The sequence below is a fragment of the Myripristis murdjan genome, chromosome 8, assembly GCF_902150065.1.
Source record: "Myripristis murdjan chromosome 8, fMyrMur1.1, whole genome shotgun sequence".
Classification (NCBI taxonomy): Eukaryota; Metazoa; Chordata; class Actinopteri; order Holocentriformes; family Holocentridae; genus Myripristis; species Myripristis murdjan.
Window position 1 is genome coordinate 16,947,900 of NC_043987.1, and position 18,993 is coordinate 16,966,892.

General features: G+C 41.5%; 1 protein-coding gene across 2 annotated transcripts in view; it reads right to left on the reverse strand.

Moving 5' to 3' along the window:
* The window catches only part of cep112 (centrosomal protein 112), a 120,767-nt gene that overhangs the window by 63,516 nt on the left and 38,258 nt on the right, over positions 1-18,993 (reverse strand). For both annotated transcript variants that reach the window (XM_030057929.1, XM_030057928.1), the window contains exons 14-18: positions 18,440-18,569; positions 18,141-18,233; positions 17,631-17,690; positions 16,291-16,370; positions 1,968-2,103 (exon numbers count right to left, since the gene is read on the reverse strand). In XM_030057929.1, the coding sequence (XP_029913789.1) occupies positions 1,968-2,103; positions 16,291-16,370; positions 17,631-17,690; positions 18,141-18,233; positions 18,440-18,569 (499 nt within the window). The remainder of the gene's footprint in view (positions 1-1,967; positions 2,104-16,290; positions 16,371-17,630; positions 17,691-18,140; positions 18,234-18,439; positions 18,570-18,993) is intronic.

The window sequence follows — 18,993 nt, forward strand, 5'->3', positions numbered from 1 at the left end:
AATGCTAAATATGTTTTGATTAATCCACTTAATATGCTAAAGAGTCCTTTGAACTATGCATGCAACAGAGATTCAATTCCGTATGGTGTTCATTTTTTCCCACCCAAAATAGGGCAGACACTTTCCTTTAAGTGCAGTCCAACAGTGGGATGCTGATTTTAAAATGAGAGAGAGAGAAATAAAGAAATAGACAAGAGGAGACAATGATAAAGATAATCCTTTTAGATATAACCACATCTGTAGAGGGAGCGAGAGAGAGGGAGAGAGGAAGATGAGGAGAAGACTGAGGGATGAAAAAGAGACTGAAAACTTCTTTTGAAGTACTTTCTGCAACATTAAAGACTTAAAGCAGGCGAATGAGGTGGAGCGATGCAAAAGCGGGGTGTGGAAAGCGAGGTATGGGGAGAGGGAGAGCGGGAGAGAGGATGATGGGGATGCAGAAGAGATTGCTCCTCTCTCCTGTGGCTTTGATGTAGGCTGAGGATAAAGTCAGATTGGAGATTGGGATGCCAGGGGCTCACTGGGGAAGAGGAGAAGACAGCCAGAGATGGGAGGATGAGAGCAGGATGGGAAAAAGGAGTAGGAGGAAGAAAAGGAGGAAAACAGAAATAGATATTTTCCAATTGAGTCTGAGTGAACAAAGATTGTTTTGAGGAGAGTGCCACACACACTCCCATGCATGCATATAAGCCCAAGCATCCATGCGTAAATCTGACCACTGTCCATACACTGCACACTCCCTCACCTACATCTGCCCACGCCGTAACCACAAGAACTTGACTAACCAAAACTTGCTAATCACCCTTCCATGTTCATACCCCGCTAAAACTTTAAGGACCTAACTCAACGCTGCCCCGTCAATAAAGCCCACACACAGTATACCCACAAGTGCTTAACAAAAGGCCTATAGCCAAACTGACTTGTAAGAACTTAGCATCAGAAGTTTATAGCTGAATGCATATTGATTGGAGAGCTCTCCCAATGAGCAGCAGCCCACGCGGTGCCGAGTGTTGCACGTGAGCCTGGCCTAACGTACTAATTAGTCTGGCTGCTTAATGACGGCGACCTCTTCTCCACTGACACCCACCCGGCCAACAGCACGCCCACTGAGGTAAAGTGAGGGCAGCTTGTGATGGCAGAGAAATAAGTGCTATTCCTTAATGATCGGGATAATAAATTATTTCATCCATTTGGAATGACTTTAAATGTGTGAAAATGGCCTGGGGGATGATACTGTTCTTGGCTCTTGCGTATTTTATTCACTAATAGGCCTCTGTGAGAATACTATAATTTGTTGTATTATATTTATGTGAGAGGTAAAGGGGGGGCAGTTGATAGAGAGGATAAGGGTAATGGTACACATCATTACATGGAGAGACAGAAGAAGAGAGAAAAAGAGACAGAGAGGGAGAGCGTGACAAAGACATATGGAGGAATCTAAGTGCAACTAGTGTGGCGCCCTTGTGCATCTGTGGTCAGGATGTGTCTCTGCAACTACAGAATGTATGTGTGTGTGTGTGTCTGTGCATGTCTGTGCCTGTGATGGTGCCTAAAGACATCTGTGTTGTCTCCGTTTGATCATTGTCTGTTATATACCCACTTGCTTTGTGGTCATGCAAATGAGACAGGATTGGGGTAAAAGTGACATATGACAAATGGGTGTGTGTGTGTGTGTGTGTGTGTGTGTGTGCAGGCATGAGTGCCTGTGTGTGGTTGCAGCTGACACAACTACAACAGTAAAAATGAAGAAGTGCAGCATTGCTTAAGATACAATGATTGTGGATGAATGCCATACAAAAAATGTAGGCAAAAAAATACGATAAATTACTTATGTCTGTTCATGGACACTGCATGATGTTAACTAGCCTACAGGTGTGCTTAGTACTGTACGTGAGGGGCATATTATGCATCTATATGTGTGTGTGTGTGTGTGTGTGTGTGTGTGTGTGTGTGTGAATGAGTCAGACCTGGAGTTTCATATCAGCATAGGCTTTCTCAGAGCTGAGCTCCACTTGTTTCTTGAACTGCTCCAGAGCAATGTCAGCCTGCTGGATTTGCTGCCTCTGGCTCTCCCTGGCTCTGTCCAGCTGGCCCTCCATCTCCCTTCAAAACACACACATGCACACAAATGCCCACACACACACACACACACACACACACACACACACACACACACACACATAAATGCACACACAAACATACAGCCACATACCCACAAAAATGAATATATGTACGCAAAGAAATGCTAATGTAAACCAAACATGAGTGCAAAACAAACCAACATGCAGAATGTATATGAAGAGGCAGAAGCTGACCGCCATGCCCATTCTATAGGCCACATGTTCACTGTAAACACAACATGCACTCACCACTACCAAAAACACACAAGCAAAATTTCCATGTAGATTTGTAGGTTTTATACAACTGCTGTTATTATTTTACTTTTTTCTGTCATTTTGGCCTCATTATGTAATGCAAAATGAAGAGTGACAGGAAAGACAGATTACGACATGCAACATAAGTTTGCCAGATTGTATTTGCCAGCATTATGAACATTTGGTATGATTTAAACACACGGAGCCACCAATGCATTCATTTATATCATTATTCAACTCCATTATCTTGGCATGTGTATGTGTGTTCTTTGCATGTATACGGCAGCTATTAACGATGAACGTCAGGCTATAGGTTTGCAAGCTTAATGGTTTGACAGGCATGCTGGGAGGGACAGTCTCGTCCTAGAAGCTGTCAGAGCGCAGCGATGAGGCTTAGCATGGGAAGAATTCACTGCCAACTGACATTGCATTTAAACTGCAGAGGTTTGAAAGTGTCATGCTCATATTACATTTCTGAATTTAAAAAAATATATATATTTGGTGAATAAATGAATTCAAATTTTGAAAGTGAGGCACTGATTGCAATGGGTTGAAATTAAATGTGATCATTACAGGATTTAACTTTTTAATTAGAATTTCAAATTTGGTTTTACCAATTTAAAATAAGGTCCCTAAGACACACATTCAGGCATAAGAGACTTCTCTTCCCTATGTGACTGGAAGGCAGTCACCAACTCTGTGGCTGCCAACATTGATCTAACAATTTTTACTCAATCAACCAAAAGCCATATGTCACTCAGCCAATGACTGAGACTTTTTCTCTCCTCTTGGTGAAAGAGTTGCCAGTTGGGTCCTATCAACTAGCACTGGGTTGCATGAAAGGCTCAATCCATCAGTTTGAAGCCTGACAGGACTATTGTTTTTGAAGCAGTAGCTGGGTAGAATACCACTTAAGAGTAATATAAAATGTATACTTTTTTGGAAGATCACTTTTAAAACATTTAACTGCCAAATCTATTAGGCTTTCAGTCACAACAAAGTTTATTATTATTATTATTATTATTATTATTATTGTTGTTGTTGTTGTTGTTATTATTATTATTTTAAAATATCAGTGAATTACTACCCTGATGAAGATAACTGAATGAGTTGTATGACTGTGGAAGAATGCCATACATTTTCCTGAAGGATTCATTAATAAGGCTCCCTTATTAATGAATCCACTGAGCAGAGTAATGGTAAAAAAAAAAAAAAAAAAAAAGTATCAAAGGCAATGTGATTTTTTTTACACAGCTGCTAATCATTGCTTTCTAACAAATCCTTATGACAGAAGGTGGCCAAGCAAGTTAAACCACCTAGATTCTTCAAAGTTAGTTACTGGGAGCTAGGTAATGTTACAAGAAAAGCTTTGGCTATAACCACAATATCCACATTACTATTTTGTCTTTTTGTGTACAAATGTGTAAATAAATTGCCTCATCCAAGAACCAAATTCAAGTTCAAGTATGAATATAACTATTTAATTATAGCTTAAGGTAACTGGTTTTGTGACAAAACATGTCTTACTGGTACTTACTGTGTGTCTGTGTTTGTTTTGGAACACAGACACACACTTTCACTTTTACTTTTTAACAATTGTCTGTGTGTTCAAACATGCTAGTGCCCAGGTATCTTGCTATTATAATGCCTTTGTAGAAGTAAAACATCTTGCACACACCTCCTTACTCTGTTCCATTACAGTTTGAGAATATTCGCCTCTATGAAAATAGGAGCGTTGTATGAATAAGAACTTCATCTGTGAGTCACTACTTACGCTAGATTTCCCCTGGCAGCACAGCAACAATGGCTACATGGCTCCCATTTAGCTACAGTAGCTACTGAAAGACTCCAGCCTGGTATGATCGCCTGATTAATGCACAGGGATGACAGCATTGTGGGGAGAATACCACTGAATGTGCATGTTATCTAGTATTCACTGTGTTTGTGTGTGCCTGGTTGTGTACGTGCTCTTCTCCTGCTCCCTCCTAAATTAATAGTCTAATACAGCTATGCATAATTATTCCCCATGGTCAGACAAGCAGGAGGAAGAATGGATTTTTGGCCAGTGGGCTCACAGTCTAAATCAATTAGAAGTACAACATTACAACAGGCAAACAACAAGCAGTGAGGGCAGGACTGAGAAGATATTCACCGAATAATTAGCTGCAATAAATGAAGCAAGAGGGCTGACACCCACCCTCTTGACTGTGTGTGAGTGTGTGTATGACTGAGAGACGGAAGATGTGCATGTGTGCATTGAGTAGCTATGAGGGAAATGGATATGTGTTTATCTCATGAATGTGCACGGTGTGTATTTGTCAGAGATAATCTTCTTGCAAACCAAAAAAGTGGAGGGTGTAAAGCTGCAGGATATTCATCGATGGAACCTTTTGATGTTAAAAATGGCAAAACATTCAGGGAAATGTGTGTTGGTGTGTGTGGTGGGGGCATACGTGTGTGGTTGAATCTTGATTTCAAAGTTAGAATTCATAATCAGGATGCGGTCCAGTGACAGTCATAAAAGCAACACTGTACACTGTATTTTGTCTTATATGCAAAAATAATATTTTTTTTCCATTCAGAGATTTGGGATAACAACACGAAATCAATGAATATTCTTTCAACAAATATTCTTTCAAGGGCAACAAACATAAAATGGTTTCAGTATATTCATTAATTCATCAGCTAAGTGTGTGGCTGTATGACTCTTACACAGTATTGAGTATTTGTAACACTGTACTTGAACTAGTACTGTACTTGTAATGTAATGAAAATGTAATGAACAGTCACGGTAAGGTAACTCTCAGCTGCCCTGGAGGTCCAACTATCACTGGTGAGAACTTTGTAGGGTGCATTGTGTATTGAACCTACACACCACCAGAGACCAAAGTCTAACTATAGCCAGACAGAGAAAACTATAGTCAGTACATGCACATGCACATGCAGCATTTAGTTAAATGGTTCATCACTTTGCAAAACTGAAGCAATGATGTAAAGTGTTTGCAAAGATGCCATACTGAAGGGGAAAAAACAAACAGAGAGTCAGACAGAGGAAGGCAGAGGAGGAAAAAGACATAGAGGCAATGTGTCTTCTGTGTTGCCAAACTTAATGCTCCACACAGCAGATAATGATAACAAAACAACAGCAAAACGAAAGGGAGGCAACAGAAAAGGCAAAGAAAAAAAGGACAGAAGAGAGAGAGGGAGAAAAAAGAATGTGCAAGCTTTCTCTCCTCTTTATAGTGCTCTGTCTCTTTGTAATTTTGGTCTCTCTCATGTCGGACATCAAATGACAGAGAAATTGTTTTTTTTTTTTTTCTCCCCCAATATTGTGTACTCTGTCATTATTAATCAGTGTTGTTGCATGACTGCCTTCAGGGCTCAGACAGACATAAAGGATATGTGGAGCAACTAAGATGGAAAAGGAAAGAGAGAGGAAGATGGAAAAGAGGATGTCACAGAAATAGCAAAGTTTTTAAACTTCCAAGGCAGAGGAGAAATGAGTGGGGTGTGTGTCTTGCCTGAGAGACGGGAGAATGTGAGTGTGTGTGTGTGTGTGTGTGTGTGTACGTGCACATCTGTGGGTCTTTGTTCGTGAGCCAAAGTCCCAATCTTTGTGTGTGATTGACAACTCTACTCAAGCAATGTACTTGTGCTGCTATGACTAAGTTGGAGCTAGCTGCTGGGCCTGTACCTCTGAGGATACACAGAAAAAGTCACTGCAGCTTGCCTCAAGTATGTGACAGATTTTAACATATTATGCTCTAAAACTTAAGGGAGCAGGTCAACACACGGCACCTTCAATAGCACTCTGTATATATGTGTGTGTGTGTGTGTGTGTATGTGTGTGTGCGCATGTGTGTGGCCACCAGAGTGGTAGACAGCGTGTCACCATCAATAACAGAGCGATGAGGGTGAGATGAGAGGACAGAGAAAAAGACTGAGGGAGGCCTGGCAGGGAAAGACAGAGAGGGAAAGGAGAGAGAGAGAAAGAGGGAAAGAGAGCAAGGCAAGGGGAAAAAAAGGAGGACTAGAAGGGAGAGGGGTGCCAGCTCCAGGGCGGCCCGTTGGCTTTAAATGGCTCTCTGGTCAGGAAAGTGGAAGGAGAGGAGACTCAAATTAGAGATGTGCCTTCTCTGGAGAGGAAGTCCTCTCATCCCTCAATCCTAAAGGGCTGTTTAGAGGGGAGACGAGGGAGAGGAGAGGAGAGGAGAGAAGAGGAGAGGAGGAGTGCATGTGCTAGAGAGGGTGAAAGAGCTTCCACTGTCCAGCCGCCTGCCAGGCAGGAGGGGTGCTGGGATGCCGGCGTTTTCTAGGACTGCGCTAACCACATGACGCCACGTGCTGTGTGTGTATGTATGCAGCACACAGTGAACATGTGGACATACTGAACATACACAAGCACTTACACCAGCACATGGGCATACATGGACACATATTTCTCATAATGACCATAGTTGTAGATATTAAATTCAATGCACACAAACACACACACACACACACAGAAGCAATTCCAATTGTTTATGCAAATATTCTTTTCATGTAGCCATTGTATTTAGAAACTGTACGGGCTGTAATGTGGGTGGAGAACTGCAGGGAAAAGACAGGCAAACACAGACTAGAATGCACACTCGCATGTGGATGCCTCTGGTCTCTGGTATAAAAAAAGAGAGAGACAGAAACGAGAGTGTGTGTATGTGTGCGAGCGTGCACGTGAGTGTGCCCGCGCATCTGCGTCTGTGAGCTCATCCAAACGGAATGATAACGAATCCACAGACACATCAAAGGGGCCTGGAAAAAAGAGGGAGCACATAAAAAGAGAGAAAATGCAAAACTGAAATATTCAGCGCCCTCTGAAGAAAAAATAAAACAGGCTTGGTTTTCATCCCCATCCCCAGAGAAAGAGAAAAAGAGAGAAAAAGAGAAACAGAGAGACAGAATATGAGAAACCACAAATAAGTGAATGCATGAGAGAAAGAGAGGGAGAGAAACAGCAAAAGAGCAACAAAGTATCAGAGAGGGAGAAAGAGAGCTGAAAAGAGAGTGCAGAAGCAGAGAATCATTGAGCTTGACGGCTTCAAAACTGGCATGCAAATATGGCTTATTCGAAAACAACAGTGGCCCGCAGCTTGATATGAAACGAAATGGCCACACATTCTGTCAAAGACTGAGTACCAGCAAACAGAATGAGGTAACAACCTTAATGTCCTTCACTTGGAGTAGCATAAATACACGGGGGACGTCCAGGTGGTTGCAGAGAACTGTTAGCTCACTAGTAATGCCATCAGCTCCTTAAAATTGCTAGAACTACAGAGTTATGTATTCTTAACGTTTCAAAGTCAGCTAACATCAGAGAGAAACAGATATGTAAAGATGAGGGCATCATGGCTTGTAAAACATGTTTAGATTAGCTGTACTGACAACCTTAGTTGATATTGCTTTGGATGGGAATCTGTGAGCAAGGCACAAATACTGTATGCACCTCACTAGTGCCCCTCCCCCACTTTTTTCACACTCTGTTCCAGCTTATCCTAGCTTCATACATGTATTTCCACAGTGGTCAAGCACAGGATGAGCCACAGATCAACGCCCCTGCAGCAGGTAGGGGCTCAGTGCCCTGCTCAGCGCCACATGTTGAAAGACTTCAAGCAGTTTTTACAAACTGTCTCCTATTAAGCTCACGCCCTTTTCTCGGCTACAGGGATTAAACCAGCAACCTTCCCAGCAACTAGTCAGCCAGTTGTACCTCAAAGTAAGCTAATGCCCTTAGGACAAAGAGAGATAAATAGAGTGAGAGAGGAGCAGTATGTGAAATCGGGTGCAACACAGGCTGGCAATACTACTATGTCACTGTCAGTGGGACACAGAGAAAGCCATAAGACATAGCATGTTTATCTCATGCAGTGCAATGGCTCTGGTGTTCTCAGCTAGTTTCAAGATCAGTGAGGCTTTACAATAAAACAAACTAAAGTGTTTATCATTTGTTCTGTACAGACATCTTAAACTTCAGTATGAAGCCTGTAAGCCTGGTTATTTACTGTGGTACCTAATACATACAAGAATTTTTAGAATGGAAGCCTGTAGCTTACAAATCAAACTGTATGACAATTCATCGGTTTGTAATGTTTAGAGAAGCTGCCATGGAGGAGAGGAAAAGAGAGTAGTAGAGGAGAGAAAGATGTTGTTTGTGACAGTGTTTGGAACAGGGGATTCCCTTGCCTGCACTTTACATTTGGTTAATATTTGGAATTTGAATTATGCAGACTATGGAACAGCGGGGTAAATTAACTAGGCACTAGTCCCTAATATAAAAAATACTATATTTACATATACCAGATGGCAAAAATGACAGTGAAAGCCCTAAAGGCAGTCTATCCAAACTCAATTGTTTTTCAGCATGATAACGAAGCCTTTGGACAAATTGATACTGTCAGTGCATATTTGGACAGAGGCTGGTTTATACTTTCGAAAGGTCAAATTTGGTTAGGTGTGTCTACAATATCCTCAATTATCCAAACATTACACAGAGAAAACAGGTATGTACTCACTCAATATTGTAATTATTCATGTTATAGAATTCTGGTTACAGCAATACAACAACTAAAAGACGATGTATGACTGAAACTCGTATACACGAGACACACAGAGAAGCACAGTGCAGTACATATACAGTAACAGGATCTATTAAGTAGTTCCAATGTGTAAGACTAGATGACTACCTTGTACTGGTGGGAGAAGAGTAGGTTTTACACCTCAGCAAGAGCGAGAGATCTGCAGCACAGTGTCAGCAAATAATGCTATTAGATTGAAAGTGCAATTTTAGAGGACAATGGTACCTTTCAAAATATCATCTCTACAATAGACAGTGTTGAAGAGCCATCAGATGACCATGAAACAACCCAATAAGGTACCATTTGAGAGAAACTGTGACACAGTGAAGGAGCTGCAGCACCATTATGTACAGGTAAAGCAGTGGTGTGCACTACACAATAGTAAACTGTACACTGTTATGGGTTTTCCTTCATTATGCCCTGTATATACTTACAGTATATATATCTGTATGCTTACTGAAGTTGCAAAGAACACACAAAATTTACTGTTTATTTTACTATAACTGTATGATACTATGGTAAAGTTGTTTTGATATTTTGTTTTCTGCATTACTGAGTATAATGGAACTGGAGGGAAGGGAAATCCCTCATACCCTTGTGTTTATGGATGAGGCTGGTCAGGCAGGCTCAATCTGGTGGATGGTCAATGCGGGGAAAATACACACAATGTGTGCTGCAATATCCAAGAATGGTGTAAGTACACATATTTCCATTATTGGCCCATACAACACCCAACATCTCCTGATGTTCCTGGACACCCTCTACAGAGATCTTATCCATGAGAATGAGAGACATTTGATAAGAAATGAATTGTGAAATGTTGTAACTGTGGGATGACGTAAGCTTCCACCATGCAAATTTCATCAGGGAATGATTTGCTGTCTGCCAACAGATGATGATGAAGTTCATTCCACCATATCCTCCATTCCTGAATCCAACTGAGGAATTCTTTTCTACATGGAGGTGGAAAGTATATGATCATCGGCCTTGAGATCAAATGTCTCTGCTTGTGTCTCAAGATCAAATGTCTCAATGGATGCTGCTTGTGATGACATCACAGCAGAGGATTGCAGGGGATGGTTGCAGCATGCAAGAAGATTTTCCTCCGGTTGCATCGCAAGAAAAAATATCAGGTGTGATGTCCATGAAAATCTGTGACCAGACAGACAGAGGCGACAAGACAGAGTCTGTAGTGTAGCACTATACAATAGCTTTACTGTGTTACTCTACAGCACTGTGTAGTATTTTTGGTTTCCACAACACATTATTTTTTTGTACTGATGCATTTTTGTACTTTACTGTGCTGTGTAAGTTTTTTGTTTTTCTGTTTACTGTGTTGTACTCTGTTGTAAGACTTCAAGACTTACTGTAAATGAAAATAAGCTTCATGGAAATGTGTGTGCCCCTTTGCTGTAGAAAATGTAATGTAAAGCCTTGTAATGTTGAAATCTGTGTCTCAATAGTATTCAGTTGATACACAATTGCAAAACTTTTTCCTTTTGTGGGCATTAGTTTATTTACTGACACATTAAACTTCATTTTTGAGACACCAGTTAAATGTTTTGGGTTGAGTTATGACCTTCTGCAGGTGAACTGTGATGTTGTACTAATGCTTGTAAGCTGTTCTGACAAATGCAATGGAGCTTTGAGAATGTTAAAACTGTTTCAAGAAAGGAGACAAACCAACTGCAAAAAAATGTAACATGTGCCTGTCACTTACTGTAAGTTACGTTTGTCTTTCCCATAATACTTAGTGGTGTCTGCACACTGTCTTCTGTAGTTCTAAATGCCAGACCTTCTGTAGAGAACATTCACTACCATTCATTTTTGTCTGGTATGAAATACATCTTTCAGACTTAAAAAAATGCAGTTAATCCACTAGACTAAGCATGCTGCCCTAATTATTGTGTCAAAACAATTTTTTTGTTTATATTGCTATGACTGGGGTTGAGCAGGGAATGACCACCGGTGGTGTAAAAAAATGGCTCTACCAAAGTAATCCAACTACAAAGACTTATAATACGCTAAACAAGAAATATTGGAAAGTGTAATTACAACAAAAATGTTCACCCTAAAATGCTAAAATACCGGCCAGGCATCACGTAACAGTGACTTGCAACAATATGGTGGGGCCGATCCCATGAAATACCTATGAACTTTGATTGTGACTGGGACAGAAGAGTACATGCTAGCAACAGTCAGACAGACAGAGGTGAACACCTGCTTGTACTTAACACAGTAAGGGTTAAAGTTAAAAAACAACAACAACAACAACAACAACAACAACAAAAAACAGGACATCAGTCACAGGTAGCCTACACCAAAAATCACACAAAGACCCACCGGATCCCACACAATAACTCCTGTAACTCACAGAACCTGGGCTATTGAACCCCATCAAAGAGGTCTTCAACGTTCCCCTTTAGTCAGGTCTGCAGTATTGAGTTGGTGCTTAACCCATCTCAGTATTGACCTTTCAACACAATTGCCCAGGGAACGTAAATATTGAGCCTGGTGTGGCTGTCCAATATTCAGGATCCATACTTCCACCTGCTCCTGCACTCCCAGCCTCAGCTTTAGCTTCTACTAGACTACCTCTGGTCCCTCTCTGGACCATCAACCCGACCCCAACCCCGGCCAATCCCTCCTGTCATGGTAGGGAAGAAAGCTGAGAGAGATAAGTCCATTTCAAAGACACACATATGGATGTACACACACACACAAACAGTCTGAGGAAAAATCCTGGATGCAGCCTACACCTTCACAAGCAGAGGCACATTATCTCATGTGCATGCATCTATACAGAAACATGCACACATGCACAAAGGAACAGGCAGACAAACACACAGAAAGACGGACACACGCTTACTTCATGGTTTGCCAAAAATCACCTTTTTTGCATCTCAAAGGTAGGCTTGATCATCAAATGTGGCCTTTTTATGACAGAGCTCTGCTATGGCAGATTGCAATAGGGTAACTGGATGGCTGGCTTGATGGAGAGCAGGCATGATGTGGACAGGCATGATGTGTGCTCAAAAAAGCATGAGATAATAGTGGAAAAGCAGAAGACTTTCCACAGGGGAAAATGGGAATAACGTGTGCAAACAGCCTCCTAGAGAACTCCTAGAGAAAAAAAAAGGTTTGGACAAATGACCACACAGTCATTTTGCAACCACTTACAGAGGCAGGCACACTTTGACTCCAGCTGCCTCTAAAGTAGATCTGGCTTCTGCTTCTCCAAATGGTAAATAATCAAACTGAGCAGAAGTTGCTACTGAGACACAGTCAGAGGTGCTCAAACCCTGCACCACACCTTAAGGGGTGCATGGTTTTGATAAAGCTGGCTGGGTGCCAAGCAGCATGGAGGAGGGATGAGATGGGATGGAGAGCCTGGAAAAAAAACATGACCGTCTCCTCACAGAGAAAGTGATACTATAATCTGGGAGCAGGCTGACTGCCTTTCTTTTTGCCTCATTTAACTCTTCAGTTGATTTTCTGATGTTTTTAAATTGTGATTTGGAGGTCATTGTTGTGCAGGCAGGCAAGCTGTTCTCCAGATGAGCCCTCTCTCCTTTTTCTTTTTTTCTCTCTCTCTCTGGCACATCTCTCTATCTCTATGCTAATGCCCTGTAATGATCTGAGGCACGTTGGGATGAAAGAAAAGGAGAGAAACTTGTTCTCTCCACAGCTTTGTAGTGCTTTCTGTCGTTGCTATAGTAACACGGACCTCATTTGCATGGCAGGATGGGATGATTTTATTTTTATTTTGGAAAGTAGTGGGTGTAGACCAGAGGAGAAAGAGGTGTGGATTACAGCTGTGTATGAAAAACAGTAATCAGAATTACCACCAAATGCAGTATGAGCTGTTGGTCTCGACTTACTGAGAAAGTAAGACATGCAGAAATGAAGAACTGTGAATTAAAAAGATCAAAATTTTACATAAAGGCCCAAGTACACTGATACACTTATATCATAAGTAGAGGGGATCAGCATCATAATCATAAAATATAAATCCTAAAACCCTAAAATGTATACCACTCAGTATCTGGCACAAAGACGGCATGTTGAGCAGTTGTGCTTGTTTAATTTCAGCACCTATCCTCCCTTCTTCACACACACACACACACACACACACACACCTCGGCGTGCGGTCTTGCTTTGACTTTGAAGTTCTTCTGGATCGCCTTTAAAGGCCGTCAGTGTTGCCACAGCAGCAGGCAGGTAGCAGACATCAGACTGCTCTGTGTGTGTGTGTGTGTGTGTGTGTGTGTGTGTGTGTGTGTGTGTGTGTGTGTGTGTGTGTGTGTGTGCGTGTGTGTGTGTGTGTGTGTGTGAAGCCTGAGAACTTAATTAGCTAAGGGCCTGATGTGCCACTTGCCGTTTCACAGTGTTTAACTCTTAACGAGGGAGTGGCTGGCTTGTTACTGACGCTAATGTCGGAGATAATTTATGCACAAACAGATCTGTCTGCTGTTTTGAAGCCTGTCCTCTGATGCTGGGCTGACAATGACAAGCACAAACAATAGGCAGGCACAACCATCAATGTCCCTTTGCAGTCTTTAAGCTGAATACTAAATGTCACACAACTACAAAATTTGTTTTCATGTTGTTTCACACTGTCATAAACAGAGAGGGACAGAAATAGCAACCGCTTTCTACAGCTTATGAAATTTATCCTCGCTTTTCATAAACCACTTGAAAAGTGGTGGATTGAGACGCAAAGAGCCTTGGGCCACTGATGAGGACACATAAGAAAAAAACACACAACTTATTCTTTTTAATCCACTGCCTCTGGGTTGCTATTATGTTGTGACAAACCGTTTAAAACCCCTCAATGGTTGATGGCACTGTGACTGCGCTTGGCTGGGTAGGGCTGGAGCTGAAGTTGAGGTAGTGGAATAGCCTGAACCAGTGATGCGTTTAATTGTGAAGAACCACATTAGAGTTTCATTAGGGAAACTGTAATCTGCTTGTGACCCAGTATTGTGGTCCTGTATGGGTTTAATTACCCAGTGGAATGTACTGACTGGCTGGAGTCTGGGTTGAAGCCTAGGCTGTCGGCAGAGCACACTCGTGCAGTTCTGGGGGGAAAGGAGTGATGGAGCTGAAGGGGAAGAGAAAGAAGAGGTTTGGGGGAGTTAAAGAAAAGAGGAACAGAAGGTGCAGGGAAAATGGAGGAGCTGCTGACATCTAGTCTTAAGAGAGAGCATGGGGCTGTAAGGGAAAAAGCATTGCAGCAGAAGATTCTGAGGTTTCAGTGGCTGAAGCAGAGATTTACAGCCATGGCCAGGAAGGTATTAGCCTAGTGACCTTTAAATTCAACATGAAGGACATTGTCAATAACATTCAACTGTGGTGATGACCCGCTGAAATCTAAAAAATGTTACTACTTCTGGTGCAAACTGCAACCAAAATCATCCATTTCATGATCTCATCTGGTGAAGTTTTTGGAGGTGTCAGATTCAATTTGCAACAACATCTCAGAATTCCCCTTTTAAGAAGAAGTCAAAAGCAGCAGATGGGGGGAAATGAAGAGATGTTCTACGAGAAATAAGCTAACACGCCTTGTAGTAATTAGTCCTATGATCACAATCGCAATTTCTCTGATTGAAATATATTTGATGCAAATCCTACATGTGGCATTAATAAATGCCAAGACGTTCTGCACTTTGATTATAGATGCAAGCATGATGCAATATTGTGGTTCACTGATCCTCTCGCTATTGCTTTTTGTAGAGCAGAACCCTGGTGACAATGACCCAGGTCACTTAGGTCACCCTTTTTTCCCCCCAAATTGAATGAAAAGGCGTTTTTTCAAGCATTTCTCAATCTTACATCAGCAACAGTAAACAGGAACAGGAGAAAGAGAAACAATAAACTACCACCACTGAACTTCACCTTTGCATGCCCAGAAAGTTAATCCAAATATAGAAATTCATTAGAGTTAAATGCTGTTTGGAACTATTATGCTATAATTCCTCTGAAAGTGAACGCACATGCCCTGAATCACATGTGAATGTCTGACCTGTAAGACATCTCACACCCAGGCTCTCAGCAGCACTATTTGCAGTTACGAAACAGATCAAAGAGAGCGAGCAAAGGTTGGCTTATAAAGCAAAGCTCCACCCTAAATAAGACTTCATACACTGTTCGTGTGATCACAGACTTAAGTCAGTAGCTGTGAACATGAGCAACTCTCACTCAAAGCTACAGCCACAAACTCAAGGCTCTAATCTGTAGTGCCAACAACAGGAAAAAATGAATCATGGTGCACTAACACTGAATTAGAGACGAATTTTATGAAATCACAGACAAAACATACATGTATGATATTTTACAACCAAAAGAATACAACTCCAGTGCAAAATTAGGAAGAAGGAAATATACCTGAATATGAAGTAGAGAAGTCATTACTCAAAGCTAAACTGTTCAGGGCCAGAAATTTCTTGTGAAGTCTGGTTCACGATGGATTGCCTGATAAATGCTAGTGTGATGCTGAGCATTGCTTTACATCTCATGTCTCATGTCATCTCGTGTCTGATAGTACCTAATCAGACACCCACGTCGAAATACTGCAAAAAGAATTGATCCCATGAACACATGCTTACCCAATTTGTAAAGGACTTGTATACTATATATAAATATTTACTGTTTTGCAAAGTCAGGTATATACAAATTTCACTGTATACATGCCAAGTGTGATGTTGGTGGAAAGGTAAATGGTAAATGGACTGCATTTCTGTAGCACCTCATATTCACCCATTCACACAATAATCAACAATCAATCAAAATTTTGAGCTATGCTGCATGAGGTAAAGGTAACATCTATGCTCCATTTAAAGCCACAGTTGCACTCTACACATGCATCAAAACCTATAAATATAGCAAGTGTCTCTCTCAAACACACACCATGACTATAAAATTAAACACACACATCACCTCAAAAGTCTCTACAACTCTTTGTCACATTTGCTAATTGGCAGTACAACAGCAACTGTGAATAAATGATGTCGGTTGAAGTGTCATTTAATTTAGAACTACAACTGTTAAACAATAACACTGCAAAGGGCTAATTTAATGTCAGCATTACGTGGAAGAGTAGGCTATTGCCTGACAGCAGGTTCTTGGAAAAATTAGAAAAGCTTGAAGCATCCATGGAAACGATGCACATATGCCAATCAACAGGCTGGTCATTTGACATTTTTTTTTATTGTGATGCTTGGATTTAGGATTATGGAACAAACAGCTTTAGTTTGTTCATATGCTACTCGCAAATGATAAGAGTTTTTGTCAGTTTAAAATACCTGATCACTTCTTCTAGTTTAGCTATCTTCTTCTTGGCTTCTGTTCTCTCTTTCTCTGCTTCACTGTGGACGGCCAAAACCTGAGTGTGAGAGAGAGAGAGAGAGAGAGTGAGAGTGTGTAAGAGTGTGAGAGGAGTTTCCATCAAACACCACTCATCAAACCATTCTGCCTGTGACCTTATGCATCTGGCCACATCTATTCTCTCTATGGCCCCATCAGAGGGACCCATCTGAGTCTTTTTGCCTGCAGGGAGGGCCTCTTGTTCTGAAGGTATGGCTGCCATATGGGCCCCTCTTGTGTCCAGAAACCCTCCCATGGCCCCTTTTACGTCATGTACCTCCCTTACCACTGCTGAAGAGTGGAAAGAGGTGTCTTTCCAGAGAAAAACAGAGAGGATAATAAATGACTGACTCCTCCTTTGAATTATTTTCATCTTCGGTCACCTTGCGAAAGGACACAGGAGACGAGGAAAGGAGGCCATATTTTTTTTTATCTGTCCTGGTTGGCTCCAAGGACATTATCAAAAAACAGGATGTGTTTAAGGAAAAGCACACACACACACACACACACACACACACACACAAAGCAAAAGCACACTATAGTTGTCTCATGGATGAACTTAATTGAAATACTCCCTGACCCTGATGAAAGAGGCCAGAGACAACCTCCCTCCCTCCAGGTGTACCAGCCAGAGGGGCCAATGGCCTGGGTTACAGATGTGCCAGTCTATCACCTGTACCCAGTATACACAAACACACACACACACACACACACACATTATGACTGCAGTACTCTGAAGATGACCTGGGTGCGTTACGGTCTTAAAACCTGATCGTCACCTGAGAAGTCTGGTCTGGTCTGGTCCAGCTCAGCTCATTAAGAACGCCTTTTGTACCTGATGCTTTATGACAGCCTTATGCCTTTTAAGTTTTTAAAAGCTAAGAAAGGCATGTGGGGGCAATTACATGTTGGCGTGTGTACAGTGACAGTGCATGGTTCACATGGACAAATGTCCCCCTGTCTTGTCCTGATATTTTAGCATGTTTGACAGCATCCCTTTTATTTGGTTAAAACTCCTATGTCTCCACTCCTCTCTTGTCCTCAATCCCATTAGGTCCCATTGTCCCTCCCTTCTGTGTCCGGTCCCACATTTACCTGTTAATCACAGCTCTGATTTTACAAGGCTAGACATAAAATATAAAAGTGAGGGGTGCCACAAGAGACATGAGGCTCCTGGCTTTGATCTCTACATGACCGTGGTCACTTTGTCCAAGGTTGCTATGATAAAAGGCCCTAAGTTCAATGGATCACCTTACCTGTAGGAGAGAGAACATGTTACCTTTTTTTCACAGTTGATCTGCACTTCATCTTTTTCCTGCTGAAACTTTAACTCTTGGTCCTGAAGGGAGCAGACCCGAGATGTTATGGGACAAAAGCTACAGTATATTGTAACCTTCGCTCATAAACTACATAGCAGGCCCACTGATTCACAAACAGTAACATCACAAGCACATAAATTGTTTACATGTAAATGGTGCACAACGAATTTGACATGGTAAATTGATGCCAAAGCATTACAAAGAGTTAGACAATAAAGGACAGACATGCCAGGTTCAGGACAATGCGTAACAGGAGATTATATACAGTGCAGACAGCATGTACTGTATGACAGTAATGTAAGCACAAACACTCTAGAAGCATACTGTCATTCATAGCTGTACCAGTGTATCTGCATGAGCTATAGTCAGGCTGATAAATAGAAAAGATGCATACTTTTTTGCATAAATGAGTCATACATATGCATATTTACACATAAAAACATGTATCCACATGTGCCACCACGACATACCTTGAGCTGTTTCTGTCTTCTGTGTTCACTGTCCTGGAACTGCTGTTTGAGATGAGCGACAGTCTGCTCCAGGTCCTCTATCACCTCAGAGGCCTGGAGAGACACAGAAGAGCGGAAAATTCAAAATTAAACCGAGCACAAAAGCCACTCTTCCTGCCTAGCTGGCAAATCCTCATGGGGAATGGTGGTAACCAAACCGAGGTCAAACTGGGACAAAATCTTGTATTTCTCCATCCATCAACATTAAACCTGAATTTCACTGCAGAGCACCATGACGTTACTGTGGCAGTGCTGTGTACCTTAGCAGCAGAGAGAGCATGCTCCTGTTGGAAGTGGCTTATGTCCGTCTCATGTTTGGCTTGGAGCCTCTGCAAAGTCTGCTCATGCTGCTCGCTCTGCTGCTCCTTCTCCTTAATCAGGGACATGATCCTGTTGACAGTAAAAGCTCAGTTAGATTACATGAAGTTACATAAGTTCTATGCACACATTTATTCCTCTTCACACCTGTTTGATGACCACCATGAGAATTTTGAGAATTTCTTCATTTGTGTATGGGTTTATTCAAACTCTTGAATTCTTTGTCCTCGCCATTAGGCTCATAGAGTATAACACCAAGGATTTTTCTCCTCTGCATATCTTTCTGCTGAGGAGTTGCCTTTATCTACCTCACAGCTTCAATTCAGTTTTGTTTAGGATGTCTGCACACTAAGACTGAATTGCACACTTGCCCTTGGAACATTAGGTTGACAAAAATATATTGGGAAGAAAAGGAAATGAATAAGAAAATACTGCTTTTTTGCTCATGAGAAGTTACTGGCAGTATTTTTGAAATAAAATAAAATAAAATTTTCTA